We start from the raw sequence: 25,648 nt of genomic DNA, 5'->3' as shown, positions 1-25,648 counted from the left end.
CATTGCAATTTAAGCAACTGAAATGGAGCTCACAGGGAGAGCAATACATATAACAAGCCTTGATGTATTCATATATTTTTTTTTATTCAAAACATGAAATATTTCCCTTGATCTTCATGGACCCATACAGTGGCGGATTTGGGGGAGCGGGGAGGTGTTGACACTCCCCCTCCCCCCCCCCCCCCCCCCCCCCTTCGATTTCCGAAAAAAATCACAGTGATCCCCTGTTGAAATTAGAATTTTGACTAGCTGAATCACAGTTAGTTACAAACTGCACCATTCGCCAAATCGTGGTCCTTCAGCAGGCCCCAAACCCCATGCCAAGGGGCTTGGCTTTTCATCCGCAGACCCTCCCCTTTCCTTAAATGATACAGTAAGAAGAACAGGTTACAATTTCAAGTTTTATTTTAACAACTAACTTTTGAACAGTAATACAAAATTTGAAAATGCTAAATTCGACTCGTTCGAGATTCTTCTGTAATCAGTCAGTTAAAAAAATAGATGATACCCAACTAATACAAAATGAGTAATATACAACATACTGATAAATGTTAACGCTTGGATACCTACCCTTAGCAAAAGTTTTCAGGAGTGTGCAAGAAAAGATTTCTTGCTGCCATTTGCAGCAAATCTGCAAGGAATTGCAGTTTACAGCAAATTTGCTGCGAATTTGCAGCAGGCCTGATATTTTGGTAAGGGTAATGCAATATGAAAGTTAACAGTGCATAGAATGCAACCTGCATCCCCAGTTTCTTTTCTTAACTTTTTAACATACTAAACTGGCTAGAAATTCACCACTTCTAGTCATTGCCATGTAACTTCTATTTGTGCTTTCAGTTAAGCTTCTTACTGTATATATAGCACAACTTTGTAATTTCAAAAATATTTTTTTAACAGAAAAACCTTACTGCTGTTGGCAAGGACTGATCCACTGTTGTATAAAACTGAAAAATTAGTATTAAAAGTTTCTTTTCATAGACGAACAAATAAAACAAGTCTATTGTGTCAGTTTTCTTAAAGGAGATTATGCCTTAAGTAGTAAAGCAATTTATAACACTGAAAGAGCAAAAGTATCTATTATAGAATGCCGGAGCATTATCCACGCAAAATTTAAATTTATACAACTGCACTTAGATTACCAATACCATAATGCCAAGTGATACCTTCACCTCATCCATTCACACCCCTCATTTACTTCAACTCTTCTAGGGCCATTGTAACAGCAATGGTGGTCTGCAAGGAATCATTGCATCAAAAACCATTTACTGCATTTATAAACCGTAGTACTCACTAACTTATGTCAGACCCAAGCCAAGAAAGTACTTTTTCAGGTGCTGTATCCATCATTGTTTTCAGCTCACTCTCTCATTGGTGAGCAGTCTTTTTATTTGACCCATGATAAATCAGTAGTTGAACTTACATTTATCCAATTTATTTCAAACAGGAAAGTCGAAGCTAATGGTAATACCAATATCTGCTATATTTTAACTATGGATAAACTGCTGTGATTGGATCCTGAGCTGAAGAGGGCTTATTCTTAAGGACTGTTCCCATAAACCTAGTGTACTACGTGGATCGATCCAAGTCTGCGGGAACTCTTGCTAAAGTGCTTTCAGTGTAATCAGATCAATTTTCTGGTACATCCCCCTGAGTAACTAGGGGGTAATTGCCTACTGTCACTTACCCCCTAGCAGCTTGAGTAAGCATGCCAGACATTTCACCCGCTTACACTGAATGTAATTTAGCAAGAATCCCTGCAGAATTAGATTGATCCAGCTGGTACCATGGGTTTATGGGACCCAGTCCTAAAGTTTAAATATAAAGTTACAGTTCTTGTGTAAAACCATTCCTTGATCTTTTTTCTTTTAGCTGAACTTCAGTTGCTCTTAACAAAACTCAGAACCACCTTCTGCCAAAGTTTCTTTTTGATTTAGTTTAGATGCAATTGTTTGGCCCATTTTTCATCACATAACAGTGACCAATCACACAACTTACTTCATTCTTACACAAAAAAAAAAAAGCTACCTACTTTCTCCTTCCAGCAATATGGAAACAAACTCATCTATAATAATAATAATAATAATAATAATAATAGTAATAATAATAATACCTTGAAGTCATAAACCCAACAAATTTCTTAGAACTTTGCCAAGCCATGCTGAGCATTGGTACAAAGAAATTCACTTTATCTTTTTTTTCAAAGTATTAATCATCTCTGACTAGTCTATTAGTCTGATTAGTGTATTGCAACATAAACCACCTGAGTCAACTCTCATTAAGAAACATTATAACTAACACCCAGTTTTTCGACTAGAATACGTAAAACTAATGGAATTTTGGGTGAAATACATAAAAACTAATTACGATTCCTAGACAATGGAATCATTATAAACACAAATTGATAATTCTTTTAGGGGCATTCGTTTTAATGCAATAAGCTTGCTTTACAAACAGAGAACAAGTAACCTTTTCAGCAAAGTTTATTTGGCTCAGGAACCATTTTACTGAATACCTTGCAATGTCATTCCCCTTTTCTCAACAAGCTTCTTAAATCTCAAAACACTGTATTATGTCAACTGTTTCCATAACCAAATTTTCAGAAAAGAGAAAATCAATGCTGCAGGAATTTTCAGTACACTAATTATTCAAAGAACTTGAAAAATTCAGGGAAACGCCTTTCATTTTTCCTGCTAAGTAAAAATAAAGGACAATGACAATGAGGACATGCAGCATATGCTTTTACCTTCATTATTTTTTTTATATGTTAATCTTAAACCTTACTAAAATAGACTGAGACCATCTGTAAAACTTACACAGAAATTAAAGCAAAAATAGACATCTTGTCCTTTGAGACCCAACTGCTCATTACAACAAAAACAACCCTTTTCTCAAGGGGTTAATATCAGCTACTCAAGACAGGAGCCAAGCTGCAGGTTCTTTTTTGACCATACAGCAAAAGTTTAAGCTTGAAAAAGAAAGCAGCATTCTTATTTATGACCCAATCTACATCCCCTGAAGGAAACATATCCTCTTTCATTTGCTCCTTCTATGTAGATTTTGTACAATGCCGTTATCTGGACGGTGATTCTCCTCATAGCATGGAATGATGTGCTTGCTTGCCTTACAGGAAAAACAATCTATCTGAGAGGGCCAGGGCTGGATCTTTATGTATGCTCTGGCCAACAAGGAATGCCAATTTATGTGCATACTGACAGGGTGCTGGGACACGAATGGTACCCTGAAACAACATTGAGGCTATGGTTAGCTGGGATCAGATACAATCAATGTGCAAACAGTATATTGCATTCACTGTAAATTACAATACTATCCATATATAAAAATCAAATGAATGTAATTTTTTATGCTTAAAAATGGATTAGAATATAATTGATGCAATGACCTCGTGTAGTTGGGAGAACAAAGCAAGTAACTTACTGGCCAATTGTAATACAGATGACACAGCTTGTATGTGAGGCGCTGCATATGGTCTGGTCTCAAGCCAGAAGTATCCCAAACAACATTATAGTGAGTTGGAGTCACAGTACCCTGACGTACAGACTGGGAGACCAGGAAGTAGTCATACCTGAATAAAAGAAGTCTCATGAGTAAGCAGGTTTTAGTGTTTTAATATACAACAAATTGACACATTTTTTTTAAACAGAAAATCTATGAATTTTGCACACAAGACATCAACTTCTTACCATTCTGGACGTGTGACTTCTGTGTCAATGACGGTCCCTGGTGGAGGGTTCTCCAAGCCTGGGCCAGATCTTGCAAAGAACCTCGTGTTGATTCTCTTCTTTACAACCACAACTGCCGTTTTGGGACTAAAAATTAATCAAGCTAATGTTAAGTACAAATAAAGCAAACAAGTTACATCTGTGTGGGTGAAAATTTTTATGATCAAACTTTTTTTTAATGGCTAGTGTCAGGAATGAGGATCAAAAGCTGTTGGTTAGTCAGAGACAATGAGTTTTATCAAGAAATTTGTCAAGTATGCATTGTCTCAGGGAAATCCAACATTGTGCATCCTTTATTCTTAAAACATTAGGATAGTCACCATCACACTTCACCCCAAAAATATACTCACTTGTAACCTGGGCTAATAGACTTAAAGCAGTCGAGCATCTGAGGAATTTCATGCTCCACTACTGCAGGTAGTTGCCCATCTCCAACTCCATCTCTGAACACAACAATCCTTTCAGGGAGACTCTGGTTAATGTCATTGTAGTGTCTAAGGGATGCTAAAGACAAAGAGAAAATTTGTGAAAATATTTAAAGGGATAACAACCAATCGTAAGATATCCATATTTCACAAAAATACATTGTAACTAACCCGCAGATATACAATAAATTCTATTTTACCCCAAAACGGCAGTTAACACAATTATTTTATTTATTATCCCTTAAGAGATTATAACAAAAAACCAACCTTTTCAGAAAAAAAAATGGACTTATTTTGAATGTGGGAATGGTGCATTTACGATTGGTAAGTATGGAAAAATTGTCCTTTGCCCCAGAAAAATCATTTTTTTTCTTGCAAAATGAACAGTTGTTACCCCTTTAATATAACTTTGGGCTTTCAATTCTTGCATTTTTTTCAAAAAACATTATGATAATATTCTTAAAATAAAAATATTTAGCTGAACTAATTATAACGTAAATGCATCTTATATATCATTTAACGATGCAAGTTTACCTGAATTTGTCTCCAAGTATCATAAAAATGTGAGTGTGAGTTTATTTGCCTTACCTGATAATATAGGTTTTAAGTTGTCCACCAGTTCCTGGTGTGAGTGTTGGAATGACACACGCGAATAGTATCGTGTTAACGAACTGTTTGTTGAGCATACTACCCCTCCAACTGAACGTCCCTTAGATGATGAGTCGTGGTAACTGTCTATACCAACGACCATACAGTTTTTCATCTGGATAAGTAAACAAGTTGAACTATGTGAATAGTGCCATTTGTCAAGTCTTTTGGCTATACTACCTCTACTGCACACACAACAGCAGACAAAGCTGGAGAGAAACCATGCCCAAGGCCAACCTTACTTACCTCTCTAGAAAGCATGATACAGTGACATCTATATATAACATATGGACATCTCAAATATCCATTTTAAGCAAATACTGTATAGATATATAGGCCCCTGCATCACATTTTTGGTGGTGTTAGACTGATAAAGTCTTCACCCCATCACCCCTTTTGTGCACAATTCTGTTGCACATTTTGCAACAGATAAAATACTTCAATCCAAAATTAGGAAATGGGGAGTAGTAAAATAAATGATGAAAACTAGCTAAAAAACACATTTTTTCAAGATTTTATTTTAATAAATAAAAAAACTTTATGATATCGAAATTTATGTAGTGACACGTGGTTGCTATAGCTGGAAAAATGAAAAAAAAAAAAAAAGAAAAAGACTTCATAAAGTCTTTCTAGATTTAGTCTGGCACTGGACATCAAAGCACATTACTCTGTATTTTTGTTTGAACCACTATGAAATGTTGTGCACAAAAGGGTTAGGGTTAGGGGTTAAGAAATGGGTTAAAGGTTGAGAACATTTCCTTAATTGGCTGTTACAACAAAAGCGGTCTACTTGCACCCCCACCCCCTACTCTACCTTGCATGCACACTTTGATGCCATCCAGCAATTCCTGATGGTTATGTTGGAAAGTGCACCTGCTGTGAAAGCGGGTAAGACTGGCATTCATACTAGCTATAAAGCCACCTACAGATCGACCTTTGGATGCAGAGTCATGATAGCTGTCAATGCCCACTACCATCATGTTCTTAAGCTAAGAGAAAGAGGTAGATTATATTGAATTTAATTAGTATTCATCTGTTTCAGAAAAATAATATATTGTGCCTTTTTCTTTTCTCGTCTTTTCATGCATTGTATGTTTGGTTGAATATTTTGTGGTATCAATTTTTTTTTATCCTTTGAGACTATAAATGTGTGTGTGTGTGTGTGTGTGTGTGCGTGCATGCATGCGTGCATTCACTATACCTATTAATATGTATATTCCTGGACTGAAAGATTTCAATAAAAAAAAAATAATAATAATAAATAAATAAATAAATAAATAAATAAATAAATAAATAATAATAATAAAATTATATGCAAAGCACACAATTTATAAGAAAAACCACAAAGACCAGAGTCTAAACACACACAAGATGGAAAAACTACAACTACCCCACTACCCGAAAATGCAGTTGACATCACACCACAGACCAGTGAACAAAGATATTAAATGTGCAAAAAACAAATACCAAATCAAAAGCCACTTATGTTGTATCTATCATAACAATGTTGCTCCAATGAAGGTTTAATTAACATATATGAACTATCTTTTATTCATCTGATGTATTAAAATCAAAGCTTAATATATAATAATAAATGTTAATTACTAAAATGAAGGGTTTTGTAGTTTACCGGAATTTCCACTGCCCAAGCTTCACCGCCAAGTTTACAATTCAGCTGTATCGCAATCTTTGTGGCCACCGACATGAGCATCTGCTTCTTGGCAAGTGTACGTCCAACAATAATCTGGCTGGGAACTTTAATAACAGCAATGTATTCAATGGTTATTGCTTAAATCATATCACAGCACTACATTGTAATTTACAGTAATAACTGAAGCATCTTACTATAACAGTAATAGCAGAGGCATCATGACACTAACATACACCAACAAATTTGAAACAACTAAACTGAATATCTAGTGTGCATATTTCAACTGCACAATAATCTGATTCATGCTATTTACCTGGGTGGTCCACACAAACAAGTTTCTTTATGGCATCATAACGATCTTTTTTGTTGTTTGGCACAATGCACACAACCATCTGGGTTTCTCTGGTCATCTCCGTCTTAATAGTAGTGAGATACCTGTTGGTGCTATCATCTGGTAACTGGAACCTAATTAAATGTAGTATGCAGACCATAGAAATAAACAAGAACCAATTTGTGAGCAGCTTCTATTTATCAAGATACAGCAGATACCAGATTAAAATGTGTATTGCTTTAACTAAACTATTTTACAGGCTTAAACTATGTAATACAACGCAAGTCACTACAATCTTCAGCAGAAGGTACACTTACATAGCAGGGTCATTAATTTGTATGCCCAAGGGTCCAGTAACCCTGCACAAGGACTGATAGAAGTCCTGTGCTTTGGCTGCCTCTCTCTGAGGGAAGACCATCATCCAGTTTGTCAGTGCAACAGTGGAAATCAGTGGATCACTGCGACATTCTCTGGACCAATCTGCCTCAGATGGTTTGTAGTTGCACTGTAGGCAAAATAAGGTTGAAAATAGCATAAGATTAAGTAGCAAAAAACAAAGCAACCTTTCTGAAATACACAGAAATTTGATAATTACTTACAACTTTCTTTTTCAGGAAAATCTTTTCTGGTGGAAGTATTCTTGCTTGAATGTTTAGGAGGTTATCAGCAAATTTCAAACCCCAGCCACTCATCTCCTCCTGCACTTTTGGTGTGCTGCAAGGTAAAGATAAGTATCTCAATGCCAAGACAGACTTAAACTGGCAAACTAACATCATCCAGAAAATATGTAACAGTCAGTTAAGGACAGTGATAATAATTTCAACTTGATAAACATCTTTCTCTTAATTTCTCAATAATTACACACAATTGTTACACTGTGCTTTTGAAACGCTAATAAATCCAAAATGTAAATACACAAATGATCAGATTACAGGATATTTTTTTTTTCATTTTACTCAAGGTTTCAAGCATCCTTACTTTACTTACACAGCAAATGATAAAATCTGATATAAGCTGTTAAAAAACTACAAATGATTTGATAATGCTTTTGCTTATTATATGGCTTCTGAGCTACCACAAACGTTTAATGTTTTTATTTTACTACTTGTACATTTTTTGTTGTGATATAACTTGAGACTCCCTTTTCTCATTTGAATATGGAAAATTAGCTGTAGGAATATAGGAATAACACAACTTGAGCAATTCCATTAAATTAAACAGCTTACCTCTTGATCCTGTGAAGGAAATTCTGCAGTGTTTTGCAGCGCTGTTCAGGGGCAACACGTGTATGTGTGGCAAGATCTCGCATGACATTAAAGTCTGCTCGCACATCATCAGACAAACCTGAAAACAGAATTCTTCCCAAGTTAACAGATATTTTGTTACAGGTCACTGCTACATAAAAGTAGACAGACTGCTCATCTCAAAAGATCCTTCAGCCACTTTTGTAACTGCGTAAACAGAATAGCATCTGCTAAAGAATATGGTGTTCATTTACTGGTGTTCATATAATATAGTTAGTTCTGTTGTCCATGATCGTGTCTTTTGAGCGAAGGCGTGCATCAATAAAGAATCTGAATCTGATACTTTTTGACATTCCTTATGCCGTATGTTCCCAGCATGATTTGAACTGCCACATGGACTTAGAACATACCAGTAATCCAGCAAAGTTCTGGGAGCAATTTGATTGGTCCTTCCTGGCCACTTGCTATGTCCCTCTTCTTTGGTCTGCTTATGATCAGAGGTTGAGTCATGTCCAGTGAGGTAACATTGTGATGCTACAAACAGAAGAGTTGTTAGGGTGTGTTAAAGAGTGCAAGACAACTACTTTGAGCAGGTTTTGAATTGTTGGCATAAGTAGGATTTTAAGGATTGTTTTTGTCACTCTGTCAAATAAAAAAATCACTATCACTTACACTTTTATAGTAGTCCGCAAACGTGGTCTCTTCCCCATTGCGAAGCTTAAAAGTGCAGCCTGGGTTGGAATCCCAATCTATGTCATCAATTCTGTAAGTCTTGTTGTTGTACCTGAAATAAAATTTATCACATTATCTTCTGCAATCCTAATGTACTGGTTTCAAACACAGTTGACGTGTCAAATAGTCACAGAAACGTATTTGAAATCGTGAGGGTTTTTTTAAACAAGCATACTTGACATGTCAAACAGTCAAATATACATACCTTGTCATTACAATCTCCCCAATATATTTCCTTACACACATATCATGGAAGCCTCTTGGATTTTGATAATGCAAATCATACATGTCATCTAGCATAGTGCTGGCTCTAAGTATCTTGTGTGCGACATCTGCACACAACATGACGTTGTTCTCATACTGGAGTATGGAAGTTGTGAACCCTGGCCAAACTTGCAGCCTGTAGTGAAGGAAAGATGTGGCTAAGATATAGAATAATCAATATAATAACATAATCTCTGCCACTCGCACATACATATTACACTGACAAATTAAATTCATAGACAGAGCAAGAAAATGTTATCAAAGAACTCTGAAAAAGCTCTTTTATCTAATAGAAAAAAGTATCTGGCACTACAATATACCTGTGCTGAGGAATGGGGATGGCTTGGTGTTTAGAAAAGTAGTGTCGCCCAATCTGTTCCATATCCAGCATGTTTAGGATCCTAGTAAAGAAAAGGTGGCCATAAATCCGTATGATGTGTAAATGACTTTCAAAGCTGTATGTATTCGGGAGTCGCGCCACCACATTTTTATAGAACAGTCATGCCCTCAGAATTTATGTTGGACATAAAATAAAAGTATTCATCTTTATAACCTTAGAAGTTAACTATCTTCAGACTTTTAAGTAATTCTTAAATGATGGCATAAATGTAGCCTTAGTTGACACTTGCACTTATCCTTCATTGCAAAATTCAAAACACACTTATTATATCATGGTTATAATATTTTTATTTAAAAGACTTCTCCAACAGATAACAGAGTTACTGTGCTCTACTTACCTTCTAAATATGACATTGTATATTTGGATACAAGTAGGAGAAGTTGGGGGAAGCTCAGCAGCAAGCTTGATTGTAATTCGGATTTTGGAATTGTCAGAACGCCTTGAGGAGTAAACTTCTGTTACCTAGTCAAAACAAAGTACACAGTTGTGAATCATTCATGTCTAAATGGCACACTATACACAACTCTCTCTGTGACCTAAAATTGGGCATTAGGAAACACATTTTAATCAACAGCTGATATTATTGCAAAGTAACAATTTTATATTCGATTTAAATGTTTGATAACATCAGAGGTACAAGAAATTCAATATCAGGTAGTAAACACATACCTCATTCTGCAGCTTGTGAGGCAAAAACATCATCAGGCCATCAAAGGCACGAGTCTTTCCAAGCATTTCATCATGGTCATGCATTAGGCCAAAACGAAGTTTCTTACTCTCAACAGGTGGATCAAAAGCTACATGATATTGGTACAGGTGCCAAGTTGGTGCAGATTCCAACTTATAATAGTTTGTCAACACTGGTATTGGTTTACCACTTGTTCCTGAATAAATAACATAGCTTTGTTATATTATAAAATAAACAAATCGAAAAAATTATTCTCTATTAAATCGGTGACAAAACTGGTGAAATCTTGTGATTTGTAAAAATATTTCTAAATCCAATTCCAAACATTTAAAAAATGCTTAAATGGGCATTCTTATAATGATAACAATCATAATATTACCTCTTTTATCAGTTACATGTGCTGGCCTGGTCTTGGGTTCAGTGTAGCGTAACTCTGTCCTTCTGCCTTTCTTAGCTCCACCTGGGGCATCCCCTGTCCCAAGTGACAATGATGCCATCTGGCCAGTAGGTGGTGCTGAAACAGTACCTCCAGGACGAGGTTCACCACGAGTCCCCCCTCTCTGACTAGCACGACCACTAGCAGGCAAACCGTTACCATTTCCATTTCCATTGCCACCCTAATAGAGAGAAAAAGATAAAACACACATCAAGTAACCAACCCTAGTGTCATTCAGAATTCAGATATGGTCGTTAAATGGCAATTTGCAAAAAATTATTTTCTGAAGTTTCTCTGTGTATCTTTACTCTGAAGATGGCTACCACCTAGAATCACTGTAAATATTTAATACTTTTTAATCGTATCTGTTAAATAGGGCTTTCCCCAGCATTTGGGAAGTCTCATATTTCCATTTATAATTTCCCACAAAATTTAAGAGAGTCACAAATATCCAAAAAGTGCACTGAGCAGAGGAGAGGAGGGGGGTAAATTATTAAAATTTGAATTTGTCTATGTATAAATAAACAAAGGTATAAATAAACAAAATCCATTCTTTTTGCAATTTTCAGATACCTTTATTGAAATCGGCACAATTTATAACAATACCACAATAGTGTATAATAGAGTATGAGCAATTGAATGCACAATCAGTACGATAAAAAAATTGTTTTAGCAGACTAAATGTACAGCACTTTGACATTCACTGAATGCCCTGATTAAAAAAAAAAAAAAAAAAAAAAAACTGCTAATATCTCATGACTGCACTTTAATTCAAATCTTAAATATGATACATCATGCATTTAGATATGCAGATATATTTCATTATTAGCAATTATGGGGAAAGTGAACAACTTCAAATTATGTCAACATCATGTGACTCGCTTTTCTGTTCCTTTGAGAACTAAAGTCAGCAGTAAAACCAACTTCACATTTATACTACTTATTCTTGTGTACTGACCTGCTAAATAAAATATCTATTAGAGTGCTGTCAGCTGTATCCAGCTAATTCAACAATGCACATCACCATCTTACATGTACAGCTTATAATAGCCTAATTGGAAGACACTTTCTCTGACACATTAATTTAAATATTTTCACACACACACACACTAAAAATGATTAACGTGCAAAAAATTTATTTTGGAGTAGGGAAAGTAAATTTTCACACCTACTTGTGTGCAAGGACAAATGCCTGAAAACACTTTATGTAAAGCCTTATTTTACTGATGCATATGCCAATAAAAAAACGCAAGCAAAAAAAAAAGAGGCAGCTGATAGCCATACAGGCCATCGGAGATATCACGAGAACGAAAACGAGTCTATCAACTTTGTCAAACAGGAAACCAATCACAAAATAGTACTTGTGAAGCAAAACCCAGGCCAATGGGTTATGTTTAATAAGCAGGAAATGGACATGCATCCCTTAGAATTAAACATTCCGAGTCAACTTGAAAACTCACCGGGGTACGACTATACAGGATATTTTCGGGCATGTCCAGTGATCCAGCACCTTTTGTAGTCTGAAATACACGTAGTTAAATACTTTTGAAAGGAACAGACCTTGGGTGCATTATATAATCCAACAGGCCCTGAAAGTTTTTATGAGAATGAAAGCAAGACTATCAACTTTGTAAAAACGGGGATCCCCCATCCTCAGCCAGTCACAAAATAGTACTTGTGGAGTGAAACTGAGGCCAATAAGTTATGTATAATTAGCAGGAAACTCCCAGTGATTTTTATTTTGACTCTTTTAGAGTGAAATAAAATATATGGCCAAGAAAAGAAATGGACATGTAGTCCTTAGATTTACACACTCAGAGTCAAACTGAAAACTCACCGGGGACCGACAATACAGGATGTTTTCAGGCATGTCCATTGGTCCAGCACCTTTTGTAGTCTGAAATACACGCAGTTAAATACTTTTGAAAGGAAAGGACCACGGAATCCTTGATTGACAGGCAGTCTGCTGTGTTGACAAAAAATAGTTCGAACCAGTTGTGACTACAAAGATCCCGTTGAATCTGGCATTTTCACTCAGGTAGTGACAGACATTTTGTGGTCTAGACAATAAATTGGTTACATAAAAGCAACGGACTTGTTTGCTGTAGTGATTTAAATAGCAGCTTAAGCATTCAAAAGCACTGCGACTGGCGGAGCACATGCATCTCTTATCTAATTAATATTCAGTTTAGTTAGGTTGTGAAGGAGCGTAGTGTGCAGCACAAAGTGGTATTTTTCAACTGGGACGCATCATACTATCTGATTTTCTTTAGTTATTTTGGTAGCAGGTAGTGGGTTTAATAGCACTGGGACTGTCTGAGCACATACAATTCTTTATCTTATTAATTTTCATTAGTAAGGTCGAGGCTGAAGCACAGCATTTTTCAACTGGGACGCATTATACACTCTAGGCACTTTAAATGACTTTGCTGGAATTTGGTAGACCATCCACAGGCCATCCTAAAAACCCAACCTGCCATTTTTCAAAGATTTTGTAAGCCATTCAGCCCTCCTTGAAAATATATGCAGTCTTTAGAGACCACTGACTAGCTGGGGAAAGCCTCTGTTATCTTAAAAAAAACTTACTTGGCTAGGTGCAGGTGCAGAAGGTGGTGCAGAATCACCAGGTCGTCGCACAGGTTGGTCTGCTGCATCAGCCCCGCCCCTTGCTCTTCCCCTCGCTCTACCTCTTGCTCTCCCTGTCATCCTATAAAAGTAATAAATGAAACAATGTGACATGATTTTTCAATATAAGTAATTTTATGTCCTGAAACGAACAGAAAGACGACATACCACAGACATGCTGGAAACTTTTCAGAATGGCCGGACATTTGGAAATGCAGGAATGAAAAATTTGACGGACCAAATTGATTTTTGCCGGACCGAAAATCACCCTTTTCGTTTGAGACAGATACTACAAGTACAATTAGGTACTTTACTTTGTTTGTGAATGTGATCAGTTTGAAATTGCAGGGAAAAAAAACACTTTTTTTTGGTTTTATTTAATTTTATTAGTAGTATGTAGAATGATGACTGTAAATTCAAAATTGCGGTTCTTAAACTCTTGTCGGTCCTTTGAATCGACCAAGTCCAATTTTTTACCGGTCCAGACAAATTTCACCGTCATGACCAATCTGACCAACAGTTTCAGCATGTCTGTACCATCTTTTGCTAAAATATATTTTTCTGAAGTTAACTGTAGCACAAATACATTTTTTCCTTTACATATCAGGGTCAATTTGTGGAATTTTGAGATATTTCTGCATCATTTACCAAGTGAAAGCTCAATGGCTTTAAATTTTTGAATTGAAGAATAATAACAATATGGTCCATCTATGCAGTTATATATATAGCTCAAGAAATGTCTAAATTTTAGGGACCAGTTTTGGAATTTAGTGAACAAATTTTTCTAATAAATACATGAAACTTTAAATGACCACTCCCCATTTCCATGTATGAACTCATTAGCAGCTCTACCCACCCTATGATATCATCCACTTTTGAACAAGCTATATGACAAAAACATGGCAGATCCAATGTGTTCTATAGTTTTCCCTAAGTTTTTTAAAACATATCTAATTTATTTACTGTCATTGCCATAAACAAATAAGATAAAAAGACTAATAAAGGTTTAGTGTAAGAACTACCTGTTTACCTGTCAGCGTCGAAATTGCCACGCGTGTTGATTGTCAAGTTGACACCAGTGTCACGTGGTTCAGTTTACCTGAAAAAAGTCATGAATGTGTAACATTGTAGCAAGTCACATTGTGACCAAGTTTATTAAGGTAAAAACACATCTGGATTAATCTTAACATCCATTATGATATCTGTTACCTCACAAATTAGGGTATTATGTATTAATGCATACTGTGGAGCTGTTATCATCCTTTGCACAGTGATATAGGCATATTCTATTGAAAATTAGGGTATTTGGGTGGGAAACATGAACAATGCCCAGGCCCGTAGACAGGGGGGTTTGGGGGGTTCGAAAGAATCGCCCCTTTTTGTGGGAAAAGGTCCACCTTTTCAGAAAAAGAACCCCCCTTTTGAAATTGCTGGCTATGGGCCTGATAACCCTTTTAAAGTATGACAAATAATGCACAGCTACCACCTAGCTACGCTCTACCAGGGCGATAGATTGATTTTCCAGAGATATTCACAGATATGTCTAGATAAATACAGTCATTTTGGTCTGATGTCACCCTGTAATGGAATCTCAAGGTTGATTACATGGCTGGTAATTGTTTGCACGACTACTCAGGCACTGCCACTTGGCAGGTCCAGTCTAATACCCCATTCACACTACAGTTGCAAAAATGCGCATGTCTATAATTCGGATTTCTTGTGAGAAATCCGATTCGTTATTGCGTTCACACTCGCGAAGCGAAACCGAATCCCACGTTGAAAATTTCAGGTTTAACTTCCTGTTTTGAACACTCGCGCATGCGCCGCACAGGAAAACTCAAAATACCAACAAAAAAGTGTGACGGCAAATGTATCTCAAAAAGCATTCTTGGGAAGCATAAGATGGCAAAATAAGTTTGTTTCCTCATGTTGTAGTGAGTGGTGACCTCCAAATACGTTTGGTGCAATCGCTTAAGTAATAAACAAGCGTTCATAGATATCCGCACTTATCTGCACACATGCGCAGTAAGATCTGTACAGGTCTCGATTCTGGTAGGTTATTCGGATCGCGCTGAGAAATCCACCTCGCTTGCAGGATTTTGAAAATACGCATTACAGAAATCCTTTTGCGTTCACACTACTGCATTTATTCGAATTGTGACCTAATTCGCAACTTATCCGGATAACTGAGCGTAGTGTGAATGGAGTATAAGTCCGCTTGACAGCAATCAAGACAGTTAATAGTAGCCCCTTATGAATAGCTTTTTACTTCAGAGTGAGGTTGAGAAACCCCCTGTAGTAAAAGAAAGAGTCAATGCACCACTGGAAATGATATTATGAAATTAAACTAAGGTTTTACCACGACCGTATGTAGAAAGTTGATGCTGCACTTGGTAATCCTACTACCTGCGAACACCTAAAGCATATCATAACTGTGATAGCATATCATAACTGCGATAGACGATTTTCAAGGAGTCCGAAACAAGTCTATTAAAGACAAGCTGAGTCTAAATCATTGTTTCAAAAAGACAATACCTCCAGGAATTTATTGTTAGAACATCTTTTCTTTCAATTTTCTCATTCTTATCAGAGGAAACACCTGACATGTTTTTAAACTGCAGTATGGAATTGTGGGATACGGCTTGTGCACAAAGTCAGGGAACCCCTTCCAACCACGTGACTAGTTTCAGCAGACAGCAGAGCCTATGACAGGTTGCATAGCGAGCAGATATCACCTCTACGCAAAACGAAGCTCCTGCAGAGCAGGTACAATGCTATCTGCGCGCGGGCAGATTTAATCGTTTCCTTCTGACCAAACATAACAGGGTCACTTCAGCCAAAAATGTCCACAATAACAATTGCCACTCTGGTAGAGGGTACCACCTTGCCAGATATATACACATCAGCATGCCTCAGGCTTGTGGGCAGTGCATTACTTAGTACTTTGGTTTTGGGTAAAATATGGTCATGCTGTTAGTTTTAGACCCCATTCCCAGAAATTAGATAGATCTACTTTAGATCGACCTAACTCCCTGGGGGTTCTCGCTAGATAGCTGTCAGCCAAGCGGGCACGAAAGTTAATTACCCCTTTATAGCTTGTAGTAGGCGGGACGGACATTTAAGCCGGATTATCAGACAATCTAGTGAGACTCCCCGCGGGGATAGATCAATCTAAAAGCTCTGGGAATATGCCCTTAGAGTCATTAACCTTTGGTATTATTCCGTGTCCAATGAAGTATTTCCTTGGATACATGGTGACCATGGACCCTTGACATTGTATATGTTATACACAGTTGTTACAGCTGCATACTTGTCATTTTGAAGTTTTCATGATGGCAAAGAGCAATGGTCCAAGAACATGAGAGTTGTGTTTTTATATTCCTTTCTCAGATACGGGCCAGCAGCCATGCTATTTATTTGAATCCCCCAATCCTTTTAGCAACAAATGATTCCCAAACTTTGCTGAACAATGAATTGATTCATATTGCATGTATCAGGCGACAGGGGGATATGTAGAAAAAGATGTCTTTTAGCCCGATATTATATGCAAGTTGCTTCAGCAAGAGTCATAAGAACACAGACTGGTGGGGAAAAAACTTTATTTCATCAACAGCTTACACTTCTTAAAGTTCTCTCTCTCTCTCTCTCTCTCATCAGTGATCGGCTTACATGGCTGGACATTCTTTTTCTGAATGCTTTAACCCACTCTGTGTATTTTCAGAATACTTGCATTTTATAAACACTCATTTTTTCAAAATTTAATCTACAAGTGTTTAGTAGGCTTGTTAAGAACCAAAAAATGGCCAAACGCTGCATTTTGTAGTACAAATGTCTAACTTGGCATAAATGTTCCTTGGGCCAAAAGAAAATTTTTTATCCAAAGAGACGCCCTCTATCGATACATTAATTAGCATAAATTATGCAAATTAGGTGCCAAAATATATAACATTTCATATTTCCATTAATTTTTGGCCTAGAAACATGTATAGATTATCAAACCTGACTAAATTAGGGACAAGGAACCCATTTTTGATCATTTGGAAGCAATTGGTGGCCATTTTGTGCTTCAAATCCAAGATGGCCGCCACCCGCCATTTTGAAAGTGGACATAATTTTGCTATTTTATGTTGAATTTTGAAGCGTTTGGTCTATATATACTTGATATATATATCGATTCCTACTATTTTGGGGGTGAAAAAGTCATTTTTGATATTGTTTTGGTGATAGTAGGTGATTTGAATGGACAAAGAGGGTGTTTTAAGTGCCTACCAAGATATGTGTGAACGCTGCAAAACCATGGATATTGATAACCCGTATTCAAATACATCTCAATGCGATTTTTTGTTATATACCATCGCTACTGGACTATATTATGAGCAAAAAAAAAAAAAAAAAAAACAATTTTTTATCATTATGGAGGCTATTGGTGGCCGTTTTATCCCTCAAATCCAAGATGGCCGCCAAAAACCATTTTGAACTTGAGCATAATTCGCTATTTTGAAACTATATGTATTACATCTTTGTAAATGAGTAATACGTCGTTTTATATTATTTTCTGGTGCAGAATACATTATCTGTTTCATAAAATGTGAGTACAAACTATTTTATTCTCCAAAACGAATATGCATGTAGGCTTAAGTCGTCAAATAGACTTACATGTGCCATGTAGTCTAATTAGTACAAAATGTTTTATAAAATCATAAAGAGCTTGAAACAAGTGTAAGAGACCAAAATGGCTTAATTAAAGGTAAAGAACACATACTTGGTGCTTTGGAGACAATTGGAAGCCATTTTGATCCTCAAATCCAAAATGGCCGCCAGTCACAATTTTGAAATACGGATAAGGCATAACTCATCAATTTGTGGCTATTGCTCTTACACTAGCATGTTATACATCGTTTCTTATCATTTGGGTTGTAGAAGTCATGTGTCTTATCTCTTCTGAGATATAATACAAAAAGAAAATATTAAAAGGCTCCAACACCAATACAGGCTTACGTCTTCACCTTCGCTTGTATACGTCTTGAAGTCAAATTTGTGCAAAAATATGTTATATAACAATTTTAAAATGGTTTTGCCGGACATAGATTAAGTGCAAGAGACCAGCACAGTGGATTCAACGTTATGGTGACTACTTTTAGCTATTCTGTTGTTCATATCCAAGAGCCTGTCTCTATTTTAAAATTATGGCATAATTTACCTTTTTTGAGCTGTTGGACTTACATATGATCGTAATACATCAATTGTTACTATTTTGGAAGTACATAATTAATTTCTGGTGTTACTCTGGTGACAGAGGATAATAAAAAAAGCATAAGGTGTTTTAAGATGATTCCAAGATGAATATTCCTGTAGTTGTCAAATACTGTAGATGTTTTGTGCTTGTTCGTCCATTGGAAACAATGAGAACTATGTAGTCGCCTTATGGATTTTTATTGGTAGTGAGATGACTTGTCTGGCCAAATCATGCTAGGAATGATCACTGGCACTGTCAACTAGGAAAAGAGGCTGCTTCCTCGACTTCTTTGCTTTATCCCTCTTACCTTCCTGCGCAGCTGCTGCTTTCTAGTTGGTTTTGCAGATTCGTTCTTTTGTGTAAAGATACCACTTTCCTCTGATGCGACATGTTCTCATGCATTAATGTTTCTCTGGAAACTGGATTCTAATATATTGTTTGGCTGTTTCTCATAGGACACTGACAAAACCTCAATTCTTACTAGCTGATGTCTTATTGGCCTACCAGAGCTGATCATGCATGTTTATTTTTGCTGTGCTGCTGGATGATTTTGCAGACAAGATCTAGAGCTATTTCAAAGCAAAGTCCATTTGCTTGTCTTTCACGGACATTTACGCATCAACACAACTAACCAAGTTCCATAGTATTATAAGACGACACATTTTTCACCCTTCAAATCTTCTGGGCTATATTTAACGTGCGAATGCAAGCCCCAGTGACTGGGACATAAATGTGCATGTGGCTTTTTGGTTCACATTGACCAGTAAAAGATTAATAATATAATACCACTATGTATATATATTTATTGCTTTCCTTTGAGTATTCAGTATCTTTTAGTGGATGGTAACTTAAGATAAATCTAGATGATATATTTGAGCATGTGGTTTGGGTTCCACATTTTTGTAACAGACTCAACAAAACTCATCTTGGAATTTATTTTACAACCTTATATTACCTTTTTATTATCTTCTGTCACCAAATTAGCACTGGAAAATTACTTTTGAGCCCCAAGAATAGTGCCATTTTACCTAATACAAGCGAATGAGGGTCCCACAGTTCAAAGATTATAAATAACACCAAATTATTAAAATAGCGGCAAGCAACCATCACTTGGTTTTGATAAAAATAATGGCTAACAATTTTCCTCATGCGGTCAAAGATGTATTCTTTTGCTTTAATTCAGCCATTCTGTTTGCTGACACTTGTTTTATAGTTCGGCAAAAGCATTTTTGTACTAATTGGATTACTCATTGTACATATAAACTGCAGGTCCATGTAGCAACTGAATCCTATATTTATTTGGAGGCTTATAAAAGTTTCTATTTACATTTTATGAAACCGAAAATGCATTCTGCTCCAGGAAATAATCAAAAATGACGTATGGCACGCTTATGAAGGTGTGATAGTTTCAAAATGGTGAATAATGTTCAATTTGAAAATAGCGTATTTGGGCCATCTTGGATTTGAGGCACAAATTTTAAGAAACAAATATTGTATTCTGCACCAGAAAATAATATAAAACGACGTATTACTCATTTACAAAGATGTAGTACATGTAGTTCCAAAATAGCGAATTATGCTCATGTTCAAAATGGTTTTGGTGGCCATCTTGGATTTGAGGGATAAAACGGCCACCAATGGCCTCCACAATGGTAACAGTGTGTTTTTTTTTTGCTCATAATATAGTCCAATAGCAATGGTATATAACAAAAAATTGCATTGAGATATATTTGAATACGGGTTATCAACATCCATGGTTTTGCAGTGTTCACACATATGTGGTAGGCACTTAAAACACCCTCTTTGTCCATTCAAATCACCTACTATCACCAAAACAATATCAAAAATGACTTTTTCACACCCAAAATAGTAGGAATCGATATTTATATCAAATATATATAGACCAAACGCTTCAAAATTCAACATAAAATAGCAAAATTATGTCCACTTTCAAAATCGCGGGTGGCGGCCATCTTGGATTTGAGGCACAAAATGGACACCAATTGCTTCCAAATGATCAAAAATGGGTTCCTTGTCCCTAATTTAGTCAGGTTTGATAATCTATAAATGTTTCTAGGCCAAAAATTAATGGAAATATGAAATATTATATATTTTGGCACCTATTTTGCATAATTAATGCTAATTAATGTATCGATAGAGGGCGTCTCTTTGGATAAAAAATTTTCTTTTGGCCCAAGGAACATTTATGCCAAGTTAGACATTTGTACTATAAAATGCAGCGTTTGACCTCTTAACAAGCCTACTAGTTCTACCATTAGCCACCGTGTAACTAGGTGGTCAGCCCATATAATTTCCATTGTAACATTTTTCTAATGAGCACACAAAGTTTTCAATTTAATTTGGACACAAAAATTCCTAAGCCAAATCTCTACATCTGCCACTTCTCTCGACTTGTAAACAGTCTTTTTTTTTTTTATGACATATGCAAGTTGTTTTCATAAGACTTTGAAGGATAGGATATAGGGTGCAGATTGAATTTTGGTCAGTTGCCTTGCTAATAATAAGATTGAGCAGGAATTTCAATTATGAATTTGAAACTGAACTGGTAGTCCTCAACTTATAGCTATCAAGATTTGGTCAAGCATGGAGTCAGACCACCCAACCCAGCAATTATCAACAGCGACAGCTGTGCATGCTTGTTTAGGAACTGGATGGTTACATAAGAGTTGAGAAATCTCACAGGAGTCTTTCAACCACGTTTAAAAATACTAGCATCTGTTATCTTTGGCATAAGAAAAGTTAACATGACTGCCTTTTATTATCCTCTGATATTAGGCTGCGTTTACATGAAAAATCTAAATTCTAAAACCTAAAAATCCATTGGCGGTATCTAGTGATCATGGTCTGTGCCCTGAATACACTGCGCCGTAATTAACTAGCAGCACGAGCGAGTAGTTTCCAAAGCTGTAATGCATTCTCAGCTGCCCTCAGAGGAGATTATGACGCCTGGACGCATGCGTAGTTGTATCTCTAAACTGTGGAATTTGTCAGTTTGCACTCATATCTGTTGTGTGTAAATGGACCTAACTTTTCTCCGTCTTGTTGTTGCACAAAACCGCGAATGTCATTTTCTTTCTTTCGACGCATGCCTCCAGGTATCAGAATTTCCTTCCGAGCGCAACCGAGATTTAATTACAGCTTTGGAAGTAACTCGCTCGCTCTGCTAGTTAATTACCACGCGGGGCATTCAAGGCACAGACCGTGATCACTAGATAGCGCCAATGGATTTTAAGGTTTTTAGAATTTAGATTTTTCATGTGAAGGCAGCCTTAAGGGCCTTAACAAGTGTATAAGAAATTGAAGAACAGGCCTCTGAGGAAAAACACCCAATCAGGTTCAATGGCAAATTAGAAAATGTGTGCATTTTAGAATCAAATGCATTTAAGTGTTGCTTTATCATTTAGAAATAAATCTGAAATATACTACATTAGACTGAACTGATCTAATGATGAATCCCTTGTTCTGATACTGTACTAGGCTAGCAGGATATTTTAACTTTACCCACCACTGAAGCATGTCCTTCCCTTAGTGAAAGAATGATGAGGTCAGCTGCCTTCCCCACTTTTAGATCCAGTTTTTATAGCTAAAAATTATGTAACACAGCAACAGCTGACTCCCATCAATTTGTATGGGCTCAAAACCAAAACTTGTGTTCATTAAGACTGTATATTACTCTATCTACAGGTATTTAATTGCAAATTGCAATCTCTGTGTCATGGCGCAAATTTAGACTTACCTTCTGCTGGAATAAACAGTTGCACTAGAGTTTAAGGTCTAGCTAGTTCACTTTAACTCCACTTGATGGGTAACCAATGGTTTTTGAAAACTGACGAAATTTGTATGAGATGATGTACCTTTCAACCTACCAACATTTAAATAGTCACCAAGAATACTTATTTTCAATAAGATAAACAGGTCTATAGAACCATCACATTTCTGTCTCCACACATCATGATACAACCCAGCATGTCTTCACTAATTACATGTGAAAATATTTGATCATGCCCTCTTCTGTATATAAAAGCACTGTAATTAAATTCACTGAGGTAACTAACTATAGTATCGTCTTGGATCTATCTCTAGACATGATACATCACAGCCAGACTAAGATTTTATCTCAGTAACTCTTTGACCATGCCTTTTTGTCAGTTAAAAAGTAATCATTTAAGCAAGGCCTGCAATTAACCTCTGCTAGGGCAGACAATCAGCCTTTGGTATGCCATGCTGGAGCCTAAAAATAATGATGCAGATGGGATGAGATGCAAATATTAGTGTATAGTATAACAGTCAGAGAGCAATACTTCCACAGCTTTGATATCCATCCCATCTGAGACAATCTGCAGTAATGACATCTTTTAATCAGTTATTGGTCCTACCATTTTAAAGAAAATGACCCGAGTATAAACCATCTATACATAAACGCCAATCTATTCAGTCTTAATACCAGCATCCTTCTTTGTGGATTCAGGGCAGACCCAATTCTTCCTCATTCTATTCTGAGCATTTGGTTGTTTTTAAATCACTTCCTAACAGATATTTATCACTAACATAAGTCATTCAAAAAGAAATTACCATACAACTTTTATATAACTTCTGTATAGTTGCTTAGGAATTTATTTGCAGTCCCCCCCCCCCCCCCCCCCCAACACACAACTCATATAAGTCTGTGATTTTCAATGTTGCTTTTTATTTGTTTATTTTAAGTGATGACTTGAAAATGTAAATATTATTGTCAGGTTTTAATAACCTTTTGGTTTAACTTTCACCGCTGAATGACCTCAATTCTTTTCTAAAAAGGCTTAAATTTTCTTCTAAGACATTGCTTACTTAGGAAATTTTCAGACTTCTCTAAATAGCAAAGACATTGATCAAACTTCATAAATGGATTTAGGATAATAGTGAAAATTAATGTATTACTGGGCGGAGGGGGTGCTGAAACATCACAAGTGTAATTTTCCAAAATTTGGTACAATTTGTTTACTTATAAACCAAGTAAAAATTTGCTTATAAATGCATTAACCTTTGGAGATAAATAAACACGTTAAGTCTTCACACAAATGCTCGATGTTTGACCTTTCCCGCAACGACTACCTAGGGGACCACACAAACATTTGGAGCCCAACATTTGCATGAAAAATGGCGGCAAGAGTTGGTTTTTGCATTCCAGGAGCAAGGGTACATCTCTACTTTTAATCCATACAAAACAATAAATTTATCCTGGAATTTAGTAAGATATACTATGGCTGCTTTAGTTCCTGGTTTTACTCTAAGATAAATGCAAAACATACCTTTCGTGCACCGCTTGCTACCATGCGTTCCCTGCTCTAGTCTTCGTTTGTGTCACGTGGTACGCCAATGTGCGCACGCATTATATATCTATAATGCTCATCGTGTGATGACATAACAGCATTTATAGCATTTGTAAGAAGACTACAAAGAAACTCAGTGCAGTTGTTTGGGGCGTCAGCATGGCTGTCGACAACACTTGTGACGTGTCGACAACACTTGGATTCTAGTACTGTATCACTTAAATTTGTATCACTTAAAGTACTAGGCACCTATAGTAACGAAATCATTTAAATATAAACACGAACTTTTGCAGTATTCTCCTAGACTAATAGCCTATAACTCTGTGATATTTAATATTTTTTCTAAATTAATTTGTGTGGTGACTATTAGCAATATCGTCGCTCCTCATATAAATTAGTTTGGTAGTTTATTTACTAATTTTAAGATGTTTTTCAATGAAACCTTATACCTTCCAAATAGTATGAGAGTTGAGGTTATCGCTGGGATGAAAATTAGCACAAATGTCAATGGTAAAAAATAATTGTAGTTTTATTTAAAAAGATTAAAAAAAATAATAAGTTACTAAACTCCCAAACTAGTTTATTTTAAAAGCAGAGACATTGATCAAAGTCACCACGTAACTTTATTTTGATTAGGATTCAAATTTAAGAGTTACAAAGGGGGGGGGGGGGGTACTGCTGTCACGGTGTTATGTTCCTGGTATAGGCCCTATTGTTTTCCGGGATATCGTGCCACGGGGTTAATGGCGGCAGGTAGGGCCTAAATAACAACAAAGTCTTGGCATTTATTCAATCCAGTAAGATAGACTTAAACTCTGAACGAGAGGTACTGACAAAGTAGGCTACACCTGAATAAATTAAGCTGCTTTCTCTGCAGATTGATAGGCCTACTGCTCAGATGATACAGGCCCTACATGTAGGGGCCTACTTTAGATGGAACAATACCGCTTATAGAACGGAGGCCCAATGTAATGAACGACAAACTCTAAGAGCGGGCTTACCCTTTATCTGTTTTGACCACCGGCCGAAATGATGATCAAGTTTCCATTGTAGGCCTACACGTCATATTTTTCACATAGGCCTATACTCTATTGGGCCTACCATGGTCAAAGATTTCCTAAATGGGGGCTAACTATATATTTTGAGCAGATCATTCCTATTTATTCTCCGGTCTCCATTTTGTTTTGATACATTCTTTTAGCACACTTTCTTCCTTTATTCTTAATTCAGCACCATTTGAGTAACAATGGATCGCTATAAGCTAGGGCCTACTCCAGTGGAATTTCTTTGGTATTCTGCAATGGTCACTAATTACAGTGAATTACACATGAATTAATATGATTAAAGATACTTCACTCACGCTTATAGTCTATGTTATTTTGCTTTACATTAATTCTTTAAATCATCATGCATAAATAAAATCATTATGGCACTGCCAAAGGATCGATAAACATAGGCCTACTCCTTTGTACAGTACCTATATTTTTCTTTTTTTTGTGTGTGTGTGAAGTGATCAGCCGAGGTGGCCAAGGAAGTAGGCCCTACTGTCGCCTAGATCGGTTAATAAAAACCGGTTAAATTAACCTGAAACGACTTTAGGCTGCCAAACTAGTCTATCATAACGATCATTTTTTTAACGAATTTCATACAATCACCACATACCCCATAGAGACAATAAATACTATAGTCATCACTTTATGAACAAAATAATTACGGAGACGGCAAATAATTAGCAGTATGTGGCAAAGGCATAGACAGTACAAATAATTGGACACTTGTATCCAAGATTATTTGAAGGATTGGATCCGGTTTCTTAGGAATGGCAGGCCTCGGATGCGAAGCTGACCCCCCCCCCCCCCCCCCTTTGGCGTGGGGTTTGGGGCTCGGTGAAGGGCCCC

The 25,648-nt window shown here is 36.5% G+C and overlaps 1 protein-coding gene across 10 annotated transcripts; it reads right to left on the bottom strand.

The window, feature by feature from the left end:
* Window positions 1-387: 387 nt before the first annotated feature.
* Window positions 388-23,914, bottom strand: LOC106170165 (piwi-like protein 1). 10 transcript variants are annotated; one of them, XM_087000459.1, is made up of 22 exons: window positions 23,730-23,914; window positions 14,215-14,283; window positions 13,146-13,266; window positions 12,397-12,456; window positions 12,020-12,079; window positions 10,503-10,740; window positions 10,105-10,319; window positions 9,773-9,897; window positions 9,356-9,436; window positions 8,977-9,171; window positions 8,712-8,823; window positions 8,450-8,573; window positions 8,022-8,139; window positions 7,395-7,509; window positions 7,113-7,300; window positions 6,778-6,929; window positions 6,444-6,568; window positions 5,628-5,802; window positions 4,091-4,244; window positions 3,702-3,827; window positions 3,436-3,583; window positions 388-3,238 (listed from the first exon to the last, which is right to left on the bottom strand). In XM_087000459.1, the coding sequence occupies exons 3-22, from the start codon at window positions 13,263-13,265 to the stop codon at window positions 3,122-3,124; spliced, it is 2,748 nt and encodes a 915-aa protein (XP_086856585.1). In that variant the 5' UTR covers window position 13,266; window positions 14,215-14,283; window positions 23,730-23,914; the 3' UTR covers window positions 388-3,121. The 10 variants fall into 10 exon arrangements, with proteins under 10 accessions (XP_086856585.1, XP_086856582.1, XP_086856581.1 ...); XM_087000456.1 differs by lacking the exon at window positions 5,628-5,802 and adding an exon at window positions 4,754-4,928 and having other exon boundaries at window positions 14,207-14,283; window positions 23,730-23,913; XM_087000455.1 differs by lacking the exon at window positions 5,628-5,802 and adding an exon at window positions 4,754-4,928 and having other exon boundaries at window positions 23,730-23,913.
* Between the last annotated feature and the right edge of the window lie 1,734 nt (window positions 23,915-25,648).

Source organism: Lingula anatina, chromosome 1, assembly GCF_051362555.1.
Source record: "Lingula anatina isolate TDL-2025a chromosome 1, LinAna3.0, whole genome shotgun sequence".
NCBI classification, from domain to species: domain Eukaryota; kingdom Metazoa; phylum Brachiopoda; class Lingulata; order Lingulida; family Lingulidae; genus Lingula; species Lingula anatina.
Note: the sequence above shows the minus strand (reverse complement) of the source record. Positions and strands in the feature narration are given on the sequence as shown.

Bases quoted from the DNA above. Each gene is read 5' to 3' on its own strand.
- LOC106170165 (XM_087000459.1), bottom strand. From the start codon at position 13,265: ATGACAGGGAGAGCAAGAGGTAGAGCGAGGGGAAGAGCAAGGGGCGGG. The intron at 9,898-10,104 runs GTATGTGTTTAC...TGTTTTGACTAG, and splicing joins CTCACAAGCTGCAGAATGAG to GTAACAGAAGTTTACTCCTC. The intron at 5,803-6,443 runs GTAAACTACAAA...TCTTTCTCTTAG, and splicing joins CTTGGGCAGTGGAAATTCCG to CTTAAGAACATGATGGTAGT.